Source organism: Zootermopsis nevadensis, unplaced genomic scaffold (assembly GCF_977971745.1).
Source record: "Zootermopsis nevadensis isolate Lab colony 2312 unplaced genomic scaffold, Znev_1.0 Znev_ptg000022l, whole genome shotgun sequence".
NCBI lineage: Eukaryota > Metazoa > Arthropoda > Insecta > Blattodea > Termopsidae > Zootermopsis > Zootermopsis nevadensis.
The window spans coordinates 25,693,021-25,714,182 of NW_028259154.1; the positions used below are offsets into that span (position 1 = coordinate 25,693,021).

At 37.4% G+C, this 21,162-nt stretch overlaps 2 protein-coding genes across 5 annotated transcripts in view; both read left to right on the plus strand.

Moving 5' to 3' along the window:
- Positions 1-60: 60 nt before the first annotated feature.
- LOC110839155 (coiled-coil domain-containing protein 186) lies at positions 61-12,536 on the plus strand. 4 transcript variants are annotated; one of them, XM_022083059.2, is made up of 15 exons: positions 61-321; positions 960-1,218; positions 1,845-2,031; positions 2,927-3,139; positions 3,421-3,540; positions 3,831-3,966; positions 4,572-4,726; positions 5,170-5,312; positions 5,913-6,093; positions 6,651-6,890; positions 7,471-7,671; positions 8,045-8,260; positions 8,796-8,831; positions 9,238-9,387; positions 10,270-12,536. In XM_022083059.2, the coding sequence occupies exons 1-15, from the start codon at positions 276-278 to the stop codon at positions 10,339-10,341; spliced, it is 2,355 nt and encodes a 784-aa protein (XP_021938751.2). In that variant the 5' UTR covers positions 61-275; the 3' UTR covers positions 10,342-12,536. The 4 variants fall into 4 exon arrangements, with proteins under 4 accessions (XP_021938751.2, XP_021938749.2, XP_021938752.2 ...); XM_022083060.2 differs by having other exon boundaries at positions 62-308; XM_022083057.2 differs by having other exon boundaries at positions 61-1,218.
- A 1,571-nt stretch (positions 12,537-14,107) lies between these two features.
- LOC110839157 (uncharacterized) overlaps positions 14,108-21,162 on the plus strand; it is a 42,022-nt gene continuing 34,967 nt past the window's right edge. The window contains exons 1-2 of the mRNA XM_022083062.2: positions 14,108-14,259; positions 16,678-16,756. Coding sequence (XP_021938754.1) covers positions 14,216-14,259; positions 16,678-16,756 — 123 coding nt within the window. The 5' untranslated portion in view covers positions 14,108-14,215. The remainder of the gene's footprint in view (positions 14,260-16,677; positions 16,757-21,162) is intronic.

Below are 21,162 nucleotides of genomic sequence, written 5' to 3' on the forward strand. Positions count from 1 at the left end.
TCGTCGATTGAGCTATAGAGATCTGGTTATGGCAATATTGGTTGTGCTCTGACAAAAAGATGGGAGGTTGATCGATGTCTGAAATATTGTGCTTCAGCTGCGTGTTCAGCCAATGCATTAAGTAGTCCGTGTTGACTGATATTGTTTTATTAACTATGCTTCTCCCGCAGTACTAATGAAACATTTTCGTGGTTTTAAAGTATTTGTAATAATTATCATGTAATCTTGGTGTTCTGTTGAACAACGGCATATTAAAATATGGTAGGCCGCAGGTTATGTATGACTGTGACTGCATAAAAGCTGCCAAGGTATCTCCAGAACGTAAGATACGTAATACTTAGTAGTTATTAAATATGGATTTTATATCAGCATTTTTATGAACTAAAATCTCATATTGTACAGTGTGTATTTCTAGCTGCTAGGTTTTAGTTGGTTCACTGATATGGAAAATATTCGTTGTTACGTAGGGTGAACGATCGGTCACAAAAATGTGTGATTTGTCAACGTAAGACATACAGTTTTGATTAGTTTCGTGGGTTTAATGAATAATATGCAATGAACAGCGTATAAATTGTAAATACTATTGACGACTGTTAGCTGTAACATTTAGTTTTCTATGCCTTTTTTATGTTCAAAAAACGAAGCGTATGTTTTTGCCTGTATAAGTAAGTCATTCAATAATAGAATGTCCGAATCAAGTATTAATGAAGATTTGGAATCATGTTTACCGACATCAAATTTCGCACATTCTACAAGTAACAATAATGAAAATGAAATGGGTACTCTGAATTACAATGTACCTGAAGAGACTAATAAAAAATTGGATCATATTAGTGAGGTTAGTAAATCATCCAGTGAGTGTGAAGCGAATGATGATATCGATTCATCAAATTCAGGCAGTCTTACTGTTAATAATGCATATTCAAATTGTGATCACTTTTCTGAAACCTCTTCGCAAGATTTGCGTGACAGTGGTGCAGAAATGGAAACTGATATCACAACAAAGTTTATGGACTGTGCAGTGCCAAATCTTTCTGCTGAGGATGAACTGTTAATGGAGATAAATATGCAGTTGCCAGAGTCAGAAGATTTGTCAAGAAGTCAACCTCCAAATGGCATATCGGTGTCAGTTTTCAATCATCCAGCCTATAAAACTGTAATTCAAGAATTGGCCCAGTTTAAAGAGCAAGTTTCTGCATTACACATGGAAATCAACAGGTAGTAATCACTTTTTCCTGTTGTCACATTTTAGAGCCATGTAGAGAAATTATTATTTAATGTTTCTCAATATCAGTATTTCCAAAATGTGGTATTTTAAGTTTTTAACATTATAGTCTCATTATTTACCCAGAAACTAATTACAACTTGGTAGTGGAGAAAAGGAAAGTGGTGACCTATTTCATTTAGAACTTTGTTAGGTCTGTCGTATGGTTGTAATAAACTTTACCATTCAGAAGACGAGATATAAAACTGGAATATACATAAATATTGGGTATGACCTAATCAAGGGGGGAAGGGGGGGGATAACAAAACCTGAAGGGAAGAGCCTTGGGAGAACCAGACATAGGTGAGAGCAGACCTTAAATAAATAGGGTGTTTGGGTGTAGATTGAAGTGATCTGGCTCTCCTGTGAACACTATAATGAACCTTCAGGGGTGCCATAAGAGGCAGACAATTTCTTGACTGAGTAACTGTTAGCTTCTCTAGAAGGACTCTGCTCCATATAGTCTATTAAATATTTTCTGGACAGGTATTGTATAATTATAGGTGTTATAACCTATATATTAAATTTGTTTGATATGAATATGAATCAGGTTAACATCTGAGTACTATGATGTTGGCAGACTTGAGGCTGAAAACCAAAGATTAGAAACAGATCGATCACACGAAATCTACATGGTGCAGCTAGAAACTGTGGAGAAAACAATTGATGAGCAGCAAAAGGAGCTGAATAGACTCAATGCACAGGCCACTCAGCAGGCGGAGGCCTTCAGTCAGATGAAGCAGGACATGGAAAATAGGCTTGAAAAGGTGCAGTCACTTGGGGATTTAAAGGATCATGTTTCATCACGTGGAATTGTATATTATATTACCGCCTCTCTCCATATTTTTCAAATGAATATCTTGGTTGAGTACTTAGAATTCCTGCTTGAATTTTGAGAAATTTGAGCTTGACTCTCAGCTGTAAGGCTGGAATTTCTGACTCAGGGTTTTTAATGGTTCACCTCAGTCACTTGGGGAATCTCAGAATTAGCATGCATTCTGAAATGTGTTTTGGTCCTTTAAGTCCTGTTTTTAAGAATTTTTGACGGTGTATCAGCTTTGTGTTTAAGTTAGTACAAACTTCCCTGAGTACTTTGTAAACGCAATGGTGTGCATGACAGCAGCTGCAATTTAGCATTGATAATCTTTAAGGAAAGTAACGGATTTCATGTCATGTAACTGTTACACAATCTTCATCAGGTATATTCTTTGTTTACAGAAGCTGGTACCCTTTTCTAGTTTGAATTTGTTGTGAGGTATTGAATTACTAGGTACATTAACCACAGCAAAATAATAACAATTAAAAAATCTCCAGAGATGTTTTATGAATGTCATTTTTTTAGTCATGTGATTGAGTGTTCTAATTTTTGTCTTGTCTTTGTTGTGTTTTCTTGTTTGTGGCTGATATGATACGTGTCTGTTCAGACCTTATGGTTTTGATTTCACATTGTCTTGTGGTAGGTTACTGACATTTTGGACAGATATATCACCTTCTACCTTGAATATGAACATGTTTGTAATCACCTACAAGACTATGCTGTGTCACAACCCAGAGGACCAGCATTTGGCATAGGGTTTTACGTACTCTGGCAGTCACGTTTCTTTTTCTGTGTAAATGATGTTCACAGAAGGATTGTACAAGGTATCATGGTTTGTGGTTCAGGTGACAAAGCAGTATGAGGCATCGAACAAAGACAAAGAGGCAATGGTAATGCGTTACGCTGTGAGCGAAAAAGAAGTGATTTACCAGAAGGGGGAACGGGAGTTACTGGAAAAGAAGCTCCGTGAAGTGACTCGAGAAAAAGACATGCTGCTTGGCAAGCTGAAGGGCGCGTCTGCTGAAAAGGCACGGATCTGTCAAATGCTAGACGTCAAGGTAACATCCAGATTTATATTGATTTCACGGTCTTTTCATATGACATTAAGTAGAACGCTCATAACTCATTTACTTTAAATATGAACTGCCAGAATTTGACAAATGACGTAATTATGTTAATTGAACATGTGGCATGTTCCCCGTGACCTAGCTCCAAAGGGGCTTACGAGACTACGCAGCATCATAATCTCTTCTTCATAGTCACTTCTTTTCAGATTATTTTAGCGTAGTTATAGTTTAAGATCAGACGTTGTGGCAGTTACGTATGTTCTGTGTTTCAGAATCATGAGCTGTCTGTAGCGCAGAAGACGAATGAGAAATTGAAAGAAGATCTGAGTTCTCGCGAGATCAAAATAAAATGGGCACAGAATAAATTGAAGACTGAAATGGATGCTCATAAGGTACTGATGATCTAGAAGGTGTGATGTATGTGGTTAAAGAATATGATATTGCAGAAGAGTGTTTAGTACCGAAACAGATTATAGCAATATTAAATTATATGAAGAAGGGAAGTTTAGAATGACCACTGAGGACATCGGACTAAACCGTAACTGGTCGTATGGCATAATACAAGGCAGGATAGTTGTGTGTGTGTGTGTGTGTATTGTACATATGGTTCTGATCATCTTTTTTTGTGGGATTTTGGAAATTATTATTATGTGATATAACATTTTGAATGTTATAATTGTAGGAGGTGCAGGCAAAACAGGACAAGTTGGTCCAGAAGCTTCAGGAAAAGCAAGAAGAATTGGATCAGGTGCGGCGAGACTGCCAAGCAATGATGCAGGCATACCAAGAGTCCCAGGAGAACAGGGCTCATACACTAGGTACTTAATCAGGTGCTGTCATATATCACCATTTTCAGGTTCACCAATTTCCTGCCACCTTACAACCACAAGAAGCACAGTTATGTTAACAGCATAACTGGTGTTGAAACATCCCAGAAAACCACAATACATCTCTGAAATTGATCAGTTTCTCAAATGGTGTCATTACTGCAGTGTTTTAGCAATTGTGATTGTACTATTTTTAAATTAATATGCAAGTGAATTTTGTCAGTTTTGATCTTGCGATTGATAAGAGCATGTGGATATGTAGGAGTGGATGGTACCTGTGGAAGTTTCAGTACATTTATTTCTTTTTCATACTAGAAATATTATACCATTACAATCTCCTCAATGTTCTACTGACTTAATCCTCCATCCTTCCGTTCGCCATGCGAAATTATTCGTAGAGGCCCAAACAAGAAGCCGAATGTGGATTTCAACAGTGGCTGAACTGTGTGCACCAAAAGAGTAAAATTTAGTAATTTAAATTTGGCAGCTCAGATTTTTTGATTATGTCTCATAATAGTTAATTAGGTACACGTAACCTCCTGTCTTGCTGCCATGTATGTATTAGTCTCATATTGACTAGTGTAGTGTAATTGCAGACCAGCAGTTGAAAGAGCAGCAAGCAAAGCTGATCTTGGAGCGACATGAGCGGGAGGATAAGGAGGAAATGCATCGGCAACTGCAGCACGAGGTGGACAACCTGAAAAGAAAACATCAGCTCATCATAGATGAGAACAACCTTCTGTCCATCAAGGTATACCAGCATTATGAAAGGACAGTTTTTTGTTAAAGGTCTAGATTTCATAAATACAAACAACTTAAAATTGATTTCCTGAAGGTATCTGGACTGTTGGGTTTTTGGACCTTGTCCGTCGTCTGATGCTATAAAATTACATAACATTTCAAGGACTGGATGAGCTAATCTCAACCACCGGTCCAGTGATTTGAGAGTAGGTCGTTGTAACAGACCTCCTTCCCTCTCACCACACATGCAAAATGAGGCAGATCAGTCCTTGCAACGTTGCGTAATTTTAAAACATCAGGCGATGGACAAGGTTGAAAAACCCATCACTCCATATTGTATTACACCATTATCAGAACCCTTCAAGACAGATTTCCAGAAGGTATCTTCACTAGTGTTGAAATTTTCTTGCCATTTTATATAACTGTGAAATATTGTGGATGCTGTGTCAACAGGTGCAGAACCTGGAGAAAGAAAGACTTGAGTATGAGCAGAACCTTTCGAAGCTAAAGAGGTCATCAGACCAACAGCGGCAGGATGTCGTAGACCTGCAAGCACGGTTGTCGGAGATGGAGTCACTCAAGATACAATTCCAACAGTAAGCTGATGCTTTAATTCTCATGTATGTTGTGGCAGATGACACTGAGAACGGACTGGTGGTATAATATTTACATTTCCTTATGTTATTTCTGAATCAATGGAGGTCAAAATATGTAAAAAAATTGTGTTCAGTGTTATTATTTGATAGGTATGTAAACCATATATATCCAGTGTTGTTAAATTGACTTAAAGGTCCATTAACTTCTTCTTCTTCTTCTTCTTCTTTTGCTCTCCGGTTTGTATTCGGTCCGTGGCATCCTCAGTTCTCCTCTTCCATTTGGTCCTCTGTTAGGTCCGTCTGTCCGAGGCTTTCGTCGAGGTTTCAAAACATCTTCCTTTTTACGGTGCAAGGTTGTTAGCCTTGCGGCCGACCCCCAACCTGGAGGACCAGAGTACCTGTCTTAGTCTGACCTCTCCCCCTTGACCATTCTGGCTAGGGAGGCCCTACCAGTAGCTATGCTACCGCCAGCATAGCTCTTGGGGTCACTGAGGTACTCAAGCCCCACCACCACGACAAGGTGCAGGTACCATTAACTGGTCCATTATATTATGCTCATACTTTTCAAAACTTGTGTTTGATCATCATATTATTGTTAAGTGAACAGGAAAAACTGGTAGCAAGTCAGGGGGAAGTGGAGCACCTCAGGTTAAGCAATGCGGAGTTGCAGCAGGACATGGCAGTGTGTCGGGAGCGAGAAGCAGAGCTGTTGGACTTCACACAGAAGCTTACAGAAAAGAATGTTCGTCTGCAGTCGGAGTTCTCTGCCACAGAAGCGAAGGTAGTATACCCAATCGGATTAGAGTTGCGTTGCTGCAGCTAGTGAAGTGAGGCCACTTTTCTGTCTGGCATCCATACCACTGTATTATCCAGATGAAGAGCAGATTAAGTTTGGGAAATTCTCATTACCGTTCAGTTCAAAACCTTTTATCATTCTGTCTGCTAGCTGAAATTGTAAAATTAAAATAAACACAAATATACAGTGACTTTTGCTTTTCAAGAAGGACTTTGCGTCATGGACGTAGTTTAGTTATATTCCAAGTCCTTTAGTAAGACATTTGTTTATTTGTTTGATTATACAGTTATGATTCATTTAATGATATTATCACTAGCTCACATATGTAACATAGTAGTAGTTGCTTCCTGATAAAATACTATTCTGGTATTTGCCTGGAGAAACTGAGGGAAACCATAAAAACCTTAGTTGGTTTTCATGTTGAGACTTTAATATGAAGTAGAAGAGCTGACCACTTTGCTGTGGCATTCAGTGGTCAGTATATGCACTGCAACGTCTTTGTGAAATGTCGGTAAAGTAGCCATTATTATTTGATGTACCAGGCCCAGCAGTTAGAGTGTGAACAGGGGCCGCTTCAGCGACAGATAGTGGAGCTTGAGAACCGTGTTTCATCACTGAGTTGGCAGCTAGAACAGGAGCAACAGCAGCGGCAGGAGGAGAACCAGTTACTGGCGCGTCACCTTGCCGAGCGAACGCAGCAAGCCGAGGTGCTGGCGGAGCAGCTGGAGGATCAGAAGGGCGAAAACCAGGTGCTGCGCCGGAAACAGGCATCTGCGCTTAAGGTTAACATTTATATTACTACCTTCCTTTGAATCAGGTTGGCAGGTAAATAAGAAAATGCTTTTTCTGAAATTAGGGTTCAAGGTTTAAAGCTGTAGCATCTGTTAATATTGATATAACCCATTTATGTTTTTTATTAGAATATGTTCTGAAATTATTCTCTCATTCTTAGAAAAACTGTGTTTGAGGATGTGGACTGGATTCATCTGGCCCAGTGTAGGAACGAGTAGATGGCTTTTGTGAACACTGTAGAAAACCTGGGTTTACATAAAATGTGGGGAATTTCTTGAATGTGCTACTATTATTTACTTAAGTGAGACCTTGTGGTCTTGGGCAAGACACTGGGCTCTCGTTCAGATGCAAAACTTGAGGAAGTGCAGTACAGCAGGCTTCCACCTCAGAAATGGATTCTGGACGTTCTAAGATTGGAAGATGCCACGAACGGCCATCACGTCATTTGGAACCAACCATCAACAAGCTTCTCAAGAAGGATTTAGGTCTATGGGGTTAATTTTCTATGATTTTAAAACATATTATGTTAGTTGTTCCTGTTCACTGGACTTGAACCACCGTTCTGTGCAGGAGCTGACAAGGGAGCTGCAACATTGTCGGAAGAAGCTGGACATTTACGAGTCTTCAAGTGGCAGCAATTCCCTGGGGCAGGGTTCTCGAGCCAGTTCTTGTAATTCTCTGAACACTGTAGAAGGCAGCATGGTTAACACAAGTAGCAGCAAGGTATCAGCAGGAGGGCAGAGCTCCCCAGGAAACTCTGGTACCAGTCAGGTAATGTTTTATTCCACAGCATTTTGATAATTTGATCAGTCATATTTTGGATGTAATTTTTGCCTTGCAAATTTTCTTTCTATACAGTCCAGAAAATTTTACACACACTTTTAAATCAACCATGAAAAGTCTTGATGTTAAGTATTTTACTTACTGAAATAACATTCTTGCATATTTCTTTGGGTCTCTGCCTGGAGACCCGTGATTATGACTGAGGTTTTCCATTGTTTTTTTTCAATCCCATCAGCCAAATGCCAAAATAATGTCTTAAATTAGGTCATGATTGCTTCCTTCTGTATCGTGTAGAATTCATTATTTACTAATCATTAAATGCTGTAAAACCTGAAATTTTAAAAATGAAATTTATTGTTAGGCGAGCCCTCCTTTGGAGCCAGATCGCCAGACACTAATTGAAAGGATCGTTAAACTGCAGCGAGCTAATGCACGCAAGACAGAGAAATTGGACTTCATGGAGGAGCATACGCGCCAATTAGTGGCTGAACTGCAAAAGAAAGCACGCATTGTGCAGAACTACATTTTGCGTGAGCAGTCGGGTGTGCTGTCCCCTGCCTCAATGGACCAGAACAAAGTACGGTGTACTGTTTTGTAATATAATTTGTTTACCACTTGTCAGAAGATTGGAAATTTAAATTTAAATGAAATCCAGTTCGTATCACGGATTTGAACAACTTAAAATGTATATCAGTTTTATACTAACAAGTTAAAATAAAATAAGATGCTATGTCGTAATAAAACCACTGTTCATTACGCAACAAAATGTTTCAGTATCTTTCATTGGTTGCAACATAATGTAATGTTTTGAAATAATGAATTTCTTTTGACATCAAAGTTTTTAAAGATGGTCACTGCGATGTATGAATATGACAACTTCAAAAACTATAGCTTACTTTCAATTTGTACCTAGATATGGGTTTCTGTTTCGAATAGAGACGATCGATTTACAGAGATTCTAAAGGAATTCTCTGCAGCTGCAAAGCTGTTTTGCTAATTTTTTCTGTTAAATCCATTCTATCGCATTAGTGTTCAAGTGCTCAGAAAATGAATACTTTGATTAACATTGAGTATCTTGTGCTATGTGTTTAATTCAAAATTTTTTTTACAAGCCTCCACATTCTGGACATGAAAGGATGAAGACAAAGGTAAAAAGGAATTACATTTTTGTTTTGTATTATGGAGGTATTTTGTCAACAAAAGAGAGAGGGAAAAGAATAGGACTAAAATCACAGTTTTTAATATAAATAAAAACTAATTTAGTCTGACATAAGCTCACACGTGTGATTGGCTGAGAATTCCAAACTAATATAATTCACTGTTTTAGAAGCTTCCCATATGAAAGAATGGGCGTAAAATGTTTTGTTATAATATTTCACACACCTCTTCTGATGGATAGCAAGATTGTTTTACTTAATTGCTGTGGTAAATTAAAATAACTTTAGTTTCACATGAATATGCTGCTTACATGTATAAATTTATAACTTATAATTGTGCGTAACAATTGCTTGAGCATAGACATTTCACAAATTGACATAATCTTGTCACGTTCAGGCGGATCTTTCACGGCATGGTGGTATCATGGCCTCGGTGTATGGTTCCCGGGCAGTGGACAACAATATGACACTGGAATTATCACTGGAAATTAACAGGAAACTCCAATCAGTACTTGAAGACACACTCCTAAAAAATATCACACTCAAGGTACTGTTGATGTGTGCATTACCCTTAGTTAATAAACAAGAAGGAACCAAGTTTGTTACTCACTGTTGTGCCAGTCCAAGTTCATAGTTCGATTCCCGAACGGGCTGAACCTTGAGATGAAGGGTAAACCAGGTTTTGACATGTTAATCTGGTTTATATAAATGAAGAAGGTGTAATTAGATGATTTTTTGAATCCCTTACTTCATCTAAATTTGATTGAGTTATTAATTTTGGCTTCGTTAAACGTATTAAGTTCAAGGAATGTGGCCACATACAGTCACTTGGGCGTCTCCCTCCTTGACATTCCGTCTGGAGGGAGCCAGGCGTAAACAAAACACTTAAGCCATCCCAGACATGGAATGAACCCTTTCCAGATGTCGGGTGACGACTGCATTACGACCATCGCCTTGCTGCGAAGGTCCAATTGAATTATGAGCGCGTTCCCGCTGCTGTGGGAGAATGAATCAGATCACCGCATTTAATTCAAATTCAATGACAAACTACGTAATGCAGTAGTATTTAAAGAGCGACTGTGGTTGAGGGGCCCTCTCTTAGCCGCTCATGCTCACCAACCTAAATCCCTGCCCATTATCAAATTTTCCTAAAATCCCTTCCGCACTTATTAAAAAGATTCGAAGCTGCAACCATACGAGTGCCTGACACGTCACTGGATTTGACCCGTGACTTAAACAAACAAACATCGAGACGAGAGCGTGGAAGGACGGTTGCACTATATGTGGGTGTCTTCATCTTATATCTGTTTTGTTGCTTAAGAAATGGGAATTCCAATGATTCCTTCCATGTTACTTGTTTCATGTTTCATATTTGTTAAAGATATATTTTCATTTACTTATAGAATTAAATTTTATTTTACTTTCGCAGGAAAATATTGACACGCTAGGTGCTGAAATTGCAAGACTTACAATGGAGAAGCAGAATACAAAGCAGCCATAGTCATTTTGTTTGACAGACTTCATCTAATTTCATTTTGGTAAGACTGATAATATTGTGTGTTTAATTGTTACAAGATTTATATATATCGTGAACCATCTCGCACGCTTTTATAGGTTATGTTAATAGCCAACTATGTGCAATATGTATATACAAAGAAGAACTCTAGTACAAATTTCACTTCTGATTAGAAATGTACTAAAGGCATGACATTAAAGAGGAAAATGGGTTGTGAACATACTGGTCCTCATGTGAATTTAAATTTTCGCCAAATTTCGCAGTTTGTTAATAGAGTGTTGGTCTATACTTTGATTGATATATTCGTCTGTTTCATTGGTGTGAATGATTTTCTGATATCTGAAGAGTAAGTTAAATTCTTAAGCTGAATGGTATGCTAAATTATACTTGAATGGGAAATAAGGATGTAGGGCACGAGTCAGAAGAACTTTTTCTGTAACTGATCATGGGAATCATATTTTAAAAATATATGTACAGAATAGAAGAAATTTTACTGCTTTCTCAACAATCAAATCGCCTTAAACAGTGAGTCGCATACACATCATTCTCTGTACCAGAGCTGTTTACCAATTTTTATCATCTTTGGTAAACAAAATTCTCTCCCTATTTGAAATAAAGATGGTTTATTAGGAAGAAAAATGTTGAAAACAAGTTCAGACATGTTTAGTTTCAAAATTGTAACATTAAAGTACACAGTCTGATACTAAATAGAAATACACATGCATGTCTATTGAAATAACATGTATAAATTCTTTTCTCATAAACATCAGAAAATTAACAGTCTTTAGTAATATAATGTGAAGATTTAACACATTCGTTACTGAAGACCACCGCCCAACCTGATCTTGAAACAGTTCTATCCTTTGTCCTTCTTCATAACCTATTTCTCTATGATCTGTCTTAATATCATCTTCCCTCGTCTAGCCTCAGTGTATTTCCCTTTGTAAGCTCCCATTTCACAAAACAGTTGCAGGATGCTAACACCTCTTTCGTGGATATTGAACGTAAAGAAAACAAGTCTGACAAAGTAGGATTCGAGGTTCTCATGGTGATGAGTATGAAGATGGCCATCTTCTGGGTTGTAGCATCAAGTGGTCTGGTAGAAATTTACTGACCTTTCAGAGGGCCATGTTGCCTCATCACCCTGATGATGGAGGCAGGCATTAAGGACCCCTGAAACATCGATAAACTTATACCAGACTACATGGCACTACAACCCAGAAGACAACTATCCATGTCTGAGAAAAGTTACCACTGCCAGTACAAGTCTTAAGCAAAGTTATACTTCTTGGCTAAGGACATGAATAGCGATGTCGAAAGTGTACAGTTGTTCCAAAAAATAGTTATATAAGTCATAGTTATGTAAAAGTGACTGAATGTGTGAAATATGTACATAATCATGTGTGTACTTACAAAACTGCAGCTGGCACGTAAATTGTCGGTGTATTTCAATTATCACATGGCATGCTTCATTCCTCCTTATCTGTTATTATACAAGTGTTGTTAATGCATTTACTGTTAAGTTATGAGTACCTGTTTTTTCAGTTTCTGGCTTCAAATGTTTATACTGTGAAAATTCCATATAGTGGAAGTAAAGAGTTTTCTGGATATTTTCCATCATCTAATAAATAAAATCATAAAATCCACGGCGTTTCAGAGATGGGACTCTTGTCTCCGTCTTCAGGTACACCTAACTCACCTTTGCCATGTCCGGAGATAGGATTAGCTCTACCGATTGGGCTGAACTGAGTAGGTCTACCTGAAGATGGAGATAGAGTCCCATCTCCGAAACATCGTTTATTATATGATTTTATTTTTTAGACGATGGAAAATATCCATAAAACTCTTTACTTCAACAACGCACCATCGTCACAGACTTTTAGAATTGAGCTTCCATGTAGTGGAATTTAGAAACCCCAATACTTGTACTTCATTGTATTGGAGTTCTGTATGTAAATGTTGTAACGTATATAAATATATTATTTCTTTACACTCATGTGAAGGTTTTTGGGGGACTATGTTGTTGAAGGTTTGCTATGTATGACATTCATCTACTTTTGTTAATGTTTACAAAATTGAACATTTTTTTCCCCTATGAACATCACTCAGATGCTCAGTGTCGCATACGAAAGACGAAGTTGTGTAATTAAAAAATATATATATTTATTTATTTATTAAAATTTGTATTTCTTGTTTTGTATTTTTGAAAGTTACAGGTTCAGTCATGGCTGGTAGAAGGTTGTGCAGAATTGTTTCCTTGCAGTGAGCGTTTTTTAGATGAGGATGAGGACATTGTTTCTCAAAGAGAGAGGCATTCTGTGTTTATGAATTTAATTCATTCTGGATATATCTTAATCAGCATTAACAGTAAATAGGAAAGTTTTACTTTTATTTAAGCATGCCATGAAGACATGTAAAGGGAATGAAGAATAACTTTGATACTGTGTCAACTAAACAGTTAAGTTGTCCTTGGAAATTAATTAAGCATCATGGAATGCAGAACGTATGGGGAGTATAACTCCACACCTTCGTCACCTGGGGCAGTAGAGGTACAGCTTCACACATTCTTGGCCTTTGCATGAGATGGAGGTGTGTAATTCATGGCCCAACCACTGATGAACCCCATTGGGCAGACCAGCTAGTCTTGATGTTGTGTCAAAGAGCTGTGTTAAGATTTGAACCCTGTTATCCAGCCTATAACCCAATATCTGTACTAACTGAACTCACCAAGCTTTTACTAAATGGTGATTTTGAAGTGTAAAATCTGATTTACCATAACACATTCTTGTCAGACAGTGGAATGGCTGTGTTGACTGCCTGATGTTATTCTAGTACTTCTACATATATATATACTACCCAAGAACTGATGACCAAATAGGTTCATGTTGTAACATTCTTATAGTCCTATATTTAAGAAATTCCCAGTTCAAACCTCAGTTGGGCTGGTTATGGTAAATTCAGAGTTCAAGGGAGACATGGTGACAACAGTCTGGGAGAAAAAAAACTAGGACTGGATTTCATTTAAAAATCAACAAAGAAATTTAATCATAAACTTCTGTGGTACATATTGGTCATACTAAGTAATTGAGTTTTTATCTCCTTCAACTGTTACATTCGGAATCATTCGTAGTCCAGAGTGGCACAGACTTGCTCACATAGCTGCTCAGAACTTCCAAAGTATTTTCTTGTGTAAAACTTATTTGAAGTGTTTCAAGCAGGAACCATGATGTTTGTTCTCATTTTCACATTTAGAAAACTCTGAAGTGGAGCCCTCAAGAAACTAACAGTTGATAAACTAGTCAAAATTTCCCTGCATTTTGTGGAATTTGAAGGTTCGTTACTGTGTTCACAAGAACCTACAGGGCCCTGTGTAGCTTTCATAGAATGCTGATCTCTTGTGAGTTATTAGTCCCTTCCCCAATCATCAGACTAAGGGGTTACTCTTTGTCAGCTGTTGGCTATTGCTTTTACAATTTTTTTCCAGTTGCCCTGCATGGATGGAAGTCACCACTGCCATTCATAGGCTGAGGACAAGCCGTGTGGTGGTGACAAAGGGACCACTTTTTGATGTTTCATGCCCTATTTTGGTTCTGTTTATCAGAATATTTCGTGATAGTAGACAAAAATAAATACTACCAACTAAATTTTGAAATTAACTGTGCTGTAATGATGAGTATCTTAGGTGGATAATCTCGGAAGAGTTCGAATGTTTATCAGCAGGTGGCACAGTAAACAAAGTTAACTTCTTTGGTAATTTTAAAGCCAGGACCGGCAATTATTTGTGTATGGTGTTTTTTTCTTTGTGTTGGTATAGAAGTTTGAAAAATGGCCACAAAATAACAGGTGTGTTGTCATCGAAATGTGTGGAACTTACGCAGTATATTTCTCTGGAACTTTCCATTGGTAAGTATTTATAAAATAAGTATTAGTTATAGGGATTATGAAAATTGTGTTTCCTTCTGGTGTGTTATCCATTCGAAGCCATTATGGGTTGCTGGTTTTGCTCCTGGTTAATGCGGGACTGCATAATATAATATATATATTTTTTTCTGGAGAAATATATCGGAGACCTGTTGATGAATGGAGTTTATAACTAAGTCAGACTTTTGATTATAACAAAAGATTCTTCTTGGGATTATTCCATCAAGCTTGTAGAATTATGTATGACATATAGTAGAGGTGACAACAGCTAGGAGGGATATAAGTTTGCATTTTTCATAAAGAAACACTATGCTTGGCTTGGAATCAGGCTACAGTCTGAATTTAAATGTTGAAGTAAGCTTCTAAAGTAAGGTTAACTAGTGATATTCATTAATGGCATTGTTAAAATCAACATAATCCATTGTCTCTGATATAAAATAATGCATAAATGCTGAAAATTTGGGAAATTCTAATTGTAAACTGGTTTAGAGGGTAGATTACGTGCAGGTGTCCTTTGCCAAAAATCACCTTTACTCTGTAATCTTTGTCGCTGCCTTTCGCAAGCAGCCAGGAGCCTCAAAGATAATAGAAGACTATAATGAGAAGCAATCTAGAAAAATGTTTTTCATTAAACAGGCTTTCGAAGTCCATATTGTGTGGTATGTAATATGTGATACAGTGTTTGAGGAATCTGTAAATTTTGTCGGTAAACTTATTCCCTCAGTTGATAACCTGTCTTTCAAGATATATCTCATTTTATCAGATGTTTGTTTTTATTAGTTCAGTTGTTAATGTTAGTTCAGTCAGTGAACATAAATGAAATATTATTAAATATCAATGGAAGTTCATTCGTAAAGTATAATCAGAAATTGGCAAATAACCTAAAAGATCACATGATCAGTTTAGAAACATCATGAAACCTATCATGGAAAGGAGACTTGAAGTGTGTGTACAAACAAGCTGGCTGATGTTTACAGCTAAGCAGACAGGTCTCTTGCATCTTCATTAAATGAGTGTCTGTCTGCCACTGTTGAGTGACTGAATGTCTTCTAGGGAGATGCTTCTGATGAGTTCAGAACATATTGTTTCTAATTTGCTTTACTATAATTATATATTATTAATCCTGTACATATTTATATATGAAAGTTGACATGTTTTTCATACTTAACTTTCCTGTACGTGACTGCAGAAGACAATATTATTGTATAATAATGTATTATGTAGTGTTTATACATATACAAGAGGTTTATCGTCTCTTTTTAAAAGCATCACCGCAGAAGGAAACATCAGAGATTATTAAATTATTTCATCTAGTATATATCATTGTGACCAGAGTGGTATGGATCTTGTACCTACTCTGTCATCGTTGAACAAGTATTGGGAAAAATTTGTACATTTCTTTTCAGCATAGAAGAGTCCGTGAGGTAACAAACACTCGGTAGCCGAAGGATTAATGTACATATTTTTGTATGTATAATGATTTGGAGTAGCCTGTATTTTCTGAATGGACTGGGCTTGATGTGTAGTTATTGCAGATCAAAAGCTGTTGTTTCAGAGATTATGACACGAAATATGAATTACTTTACATAGTAATAAATATAGTGTCCTTGTATTTCAATAAATATATATGTCATGGCAGATGTAGGTCATAACACTTTTGTATCGTTTCTTCTGTGATGAGCCGGGATAGTACAGTCTGTGCAGTGACTAGGCTGTTGGATGTACAGCTGAGTTAATTTCAGAGTGGGACAATATTTTATTTTCAGTGAAACCATTTATATTAGCTGCAGGGCTGACCCAAAGACTTCTATCCAGTGAGTTCCAGGATGAATCTAACCACTCACCGATTTCTGCCCTGGTTCACAAAATCTGTCATAAGTGGGATAATTTACAATCCCTTTTGTGTGATTAATAGTTTCAAATGTTCATCAGTATGATCCACCTAAGCAATTATGATTTTCATTTCTTTGAGCAGTTATTGTCAATCTTGGTCGCATCAGAAACGTGTTTTTCGTCTTCAGCTGTTTTCTTTGTAATACAGAAAACAGTTGAACAGAAGATGTGCGAAGATCACACAAAATACATAATTTTATACCACATGCTGTATCCACTACTGTAATTCACTAACCCTTGACCTCGATTTAATGTAATTTAAAGTTAAGGTCTTGCATTACGACATGGATTGGCGGTAGTGTTTGCTGCTCGATAGTGCAGCCAATCAGTGCGCTGGTAGGCGTGGCTATCAGGGGAATAACCATATGCATATATTTGTTGACCTGAGTGAGCTGAATATTTTGACGTAAACAAAATCTCTGATTAGGTGTCAGATGTGGGACCGTGTTATCAAATTAATGTTGGTTACAGCCCTGATATAGTGTAATTATTGCTGTGTTTTTGTAGTGTTCGAGATTATACTGAAGTATATGGATTGGAGTGTGTTCCTGCCCAACTCAGCGAGATGAGCACCGAGGAAATTTCGGTGAGTCTCTGTGTCACTACGTTATGAATCGTAACTTACATCGTATTCAGAATATTGAAGAGTTTAGTCTCGAGGTCATATCACCTTGATGACAGTGTTATTGTTTTCAAACTCCCAATTCGAATATGGAAACGATCTTCGGTGAACTATCCCTCCCGCCCAAATCCTTGGCAGTTTCTGATCGTATTATTTATGTTGCTAACTATTGACGATTAAATTAAGCTCGGTGCTTGGTGCTTAACGTCTGGCCAGCTCTGTTTTCCCACGGTTTTCTCCAGTATGTCTAGGTAGACGTTGGATTATTTCTTCAATATGGCCATCATTCTTAGAATTGTAGTATATCCCCACATATGTATAAGATATTTATGTCCAAAGCATAAACTTTACGTACTACGTGCTGGACTTGAAAGCTAAGATCGCCCCCCCCCTCTCCAGATGAGAACTTATTTTTGCGAAGTGGAGAGTAGAACATCAGTGTTGTTAACTGTGAAGTGGCCAGATTGAGTAAACATTTGCTGATGTGAAGATTAAAAACATATCAGATTAATATTTTTTTTAAAAACCCCCCAGTGATTTGAAGAAGTCAGTATGATAAGTGTACCAATTTATTTACACTCGTACCAACTCTAGCGAGTAACATTATTTTTAATTTTCCTCATTGTTGCCAAGCACTGTTCTTATATGTATATGAAATATTTTATAACGTTTTATTTAATATATTTTATTCGTGGCGTTACGTGAAGTGTTTTTTTTTACAAATTGACCATTGCCTTGTGGTTATGTAACTTACTTAAGAGGCCTGTAATTTTTGCTTATATTAATATTAAGGAAGACTTAGCTTTAGAAGGGTACCTCATTGGCATCTGCCAGGTGTTAATCTTGCAAGTGACGGCTCGTAATGTCAGATCGTTAAGCGAGATAAAGGCGAGTTGCTATAGGAAACATGTCAATAAAAGTAATAGACGCTTAAGATTTTGCTAAGAAAGAATCCTTGGGGACGAGGTAACGTCTTAAATTAAACCACGACGGATTCCCGTCACATTCTTTGCATATTCATCTTTCAGAAAATCGTTTTCATTATCGACTGCTAAAGCGTATCGATTTCATAAACCAACAATCGATAAGTCGCTTATCCGATTAGTCGTAAGCTCCAGTATACCATCGGTAAAGTTGTAGTTTTGAATGCTAACAATCGGTTCATATCACAACAATGTAACGCATTTGATTAAAACGTATGTTACAGCCGTATATGCATTGTTGCCGCAAAAAGCCGTCAGAATTTAAGCTGAAGTGCTCATTGTTAGTTGGTTGTATTCTTGTTAAAATTAGCCAAAATTATTATTTTGACGTTAGATGAAGACATTGATGGTCTATTTATGAAAGCAAAACTTTGTTTGTCTATTTAATATGACAGGCAGTTGTTGGTGAGTGAAAAGATGACAGACTGCCGTTTTGTTTTGAATAATGTGCTCCAATCGGTGTCGCCGTCTAGTGGAAGTTGTTAAACTCGCTCCCAAAAACAATGATGGTTGTTTCGTGTTGGTTATTACTTCTGATAAAATGCGTGTTATATTTCTGAATATGGTGCGATTTTAGGTTGTTTGACGTTGTGTGAGTTTCGTTGAATACGTAAACGTAGAAATACAATGTGTGCATTTTTTAACGAAGACACTTTGTGGACGTCCTGAAGAGTACGTTAATTCGCCACGAGCTGAAGTGTAGTCCAACAGATGGCAGTAATAACGCTGGCGTCTTGAGTGGGGAATCCCTGTTTTACAAAAACATGCTCACATTACAGTTACGAGCTTTTATCATCCAGTAATGTAAGTCAAGCTTGTAGTGAGCTAGCAGGCAAAGTATAATTTTTGTTAGTAAATGATTTGTTGACGTTAGATGAACCATTTCGCCGTTCTGAACGTAAGAAATGGAGAGACGCCATCCGACGTTCTTTGGGAGTTTCAGTCTGTAGCCAGTCACATTTTGGGTGTCTCTCAAACTAATTAGTAGTGTATTGACCGCTTGAAGCAAAGGGCAGGAGAGTTTTGGCGATTGGCAATACATTCAGAGGTGCATAGTTCTATACTTAGCGTGAGCCAGTCTAGTTACCTCACATTGGTGTGTTGGTTGGACACTTTCAGATTTGACTCAACTTTGTAAAGTTTACGAGGGGGAAGTAGCTTTGTGTGTAATATACACGCTGTCTCCAGGTTTTATTCACCAACACTGGGTTGGATATCAGCTGCAGTTACTTCCTTGCATAATTTACGTAATAATTATGTAAGGAACTTTTTTATGTATCTAAGAGCTGTCTTTCTTTTTGAATTTATCTGCGATAAATAAGCGAACTTTTTTTCTTACATATTTTTTATATAGTATGATTGTAAATAGGGCTAATGATATGCAAAGCAGTATTATGTAAAGGAAACATTGAATACGTCATCATCAATTCGTGTTTGAATATCGTAGAAGAGTTGATAAGTTGTGACGGTATCAGGTTAAAGTAAGCCTATTCAGTACAACCGAGGAAAAGCACGAAACTATATCAGTGAATTACGATTACCGTATCACTTGTAGGCAGAACGAAGTGAATATCTACAGGATATTAAGATATCCTTGAGGCACAAAGATACGAAATCTTTTTTTTTCGATCCTTCCTTCATTTCCTTTCCTGTTTCTTTATTTTTTCAGGGGGAAAAGTTTAAAGCATGTCTTCGGGGCTGCTTTGTTCAGCATTATAAGCCACTGCGGAAGAAATTCTAACAAAATTCTCCCTTTGAGATGTTCAGAAGGAACTTATTAAGAACCATGACAAGTAAAGAGGATTAAACTGTGCTGTCCTGCTGGTAACTTGGTTCGAATCCTGTCACAGTAATTGAGGCTGTCAGCCCATTTACGCAAATGCGGGAACAGTGCAGTAAAGGAAGCCATGACCTTCCTTTCCTGTTTGTCGTTCATAACTATCTTACCACATCGCTTTTTAAACTCAACGGTCGATACAACGTCATAAAATTAGCCGTAGTTTTGTGTGCCAATGGTTCGCGACCCCCCCGCCGTGGGCCCTTTGATAATTTCCTAGGTCTTGACCCTCCACTTTAATGATTTTTCCACTTGTTGCGATGTGCTAGATGCCAAAGATAATATTAAAAAAGAAGTGGCACTGTGCTTCATTCAACAGGTATCTTGGTATTTTTGTACTACAGCAGATCCTTACCTTTTTTTTTTGGGGGGGGGGGGGGTTGACGTCGACATTCGTGGTTTTCAGGATGATGGAACACAGGACAGCGATCGGTTCTGAAAACCTTCGAGTGGAAATGATCTGGAGCATGGAGTAACAGGAAAAATCCTTCGCGCGAATCTGACAGTGATTGATTCGTGTTTGCTCACACTTAAGCAAACTTGCATTTAAGTTATGAGAAGGAAGTTTCTGCCCGCGAAGTATCAGCTGTGGCAGCAGGTCACGTGGACTACAGATCTGCGCTTTGGGTGAACTGAAGAAACTGGTCACGTTGGCGGGGTTTGGTGAAAGCTAGAAATGACACCGAATTCTGGTTGGTAATCCTCAGGACAGACTAGTTGAGAGATGTCTGATACAGGAATGTTAAAAGTATGTTAAAATATGAATATGTATGAAAAATGGGCTATGAATACTTTTGACTTGCCAAATGCAAGATTTTGTGAACACGGTGATGAACCTTAGATGTCTGTAAACGCAGGGAATATCTTAACCAGCTGTAAGTTATATTAACTGGCGAAGGAAAACCTTGTACTTGGATTAATTTTTTAATATTTTCCGTCAAATCACAATTTTTAATAAGATAATAAAATATAAAATATTTAAAATATTATTTCACGTTCCGCATCGAATGATCGATTTACAAATTGGAACGTCTCTTACGACATGTTTCGGTTATATTTAACCGTCCTCAGGTATAAATTAGATTGGTAAATTTAAAACTCGAATTACAATCATTTACAATGTTATGCAGTTTATTGAAATGTTCTTATCAGATTATTCTTATATATTAGAACGAAGGTATTGTTTTTTATAGGGCGTGGTTCATCTGATGTTCAATATTAGTCGGTGATGAGTTGGTAGAGACATGACGTGTCTGGAGGAAGACATCTAGAAGTATTACCGTGTCGGGTCGAGGTTTAATACTGATGCGGAACGTGAAATGATATTTTAAATATTTTATATTTTATTATCTTATTAAAATTGTGATTTGACGGAAAATATTAACCTAATTCACAATATGACGCAAATATACTACCTTGTACTTGGAGTTAATATTCAGACGTATGTAAAGTTATGTAGGGGAATTTACAGGTCACTGGTTGGGAGTCTTGAAGGGAGGAGTTAGCTGGGAAGACCTCGGCGTAGATGGGAGGATAATGTCAAGGTTGAC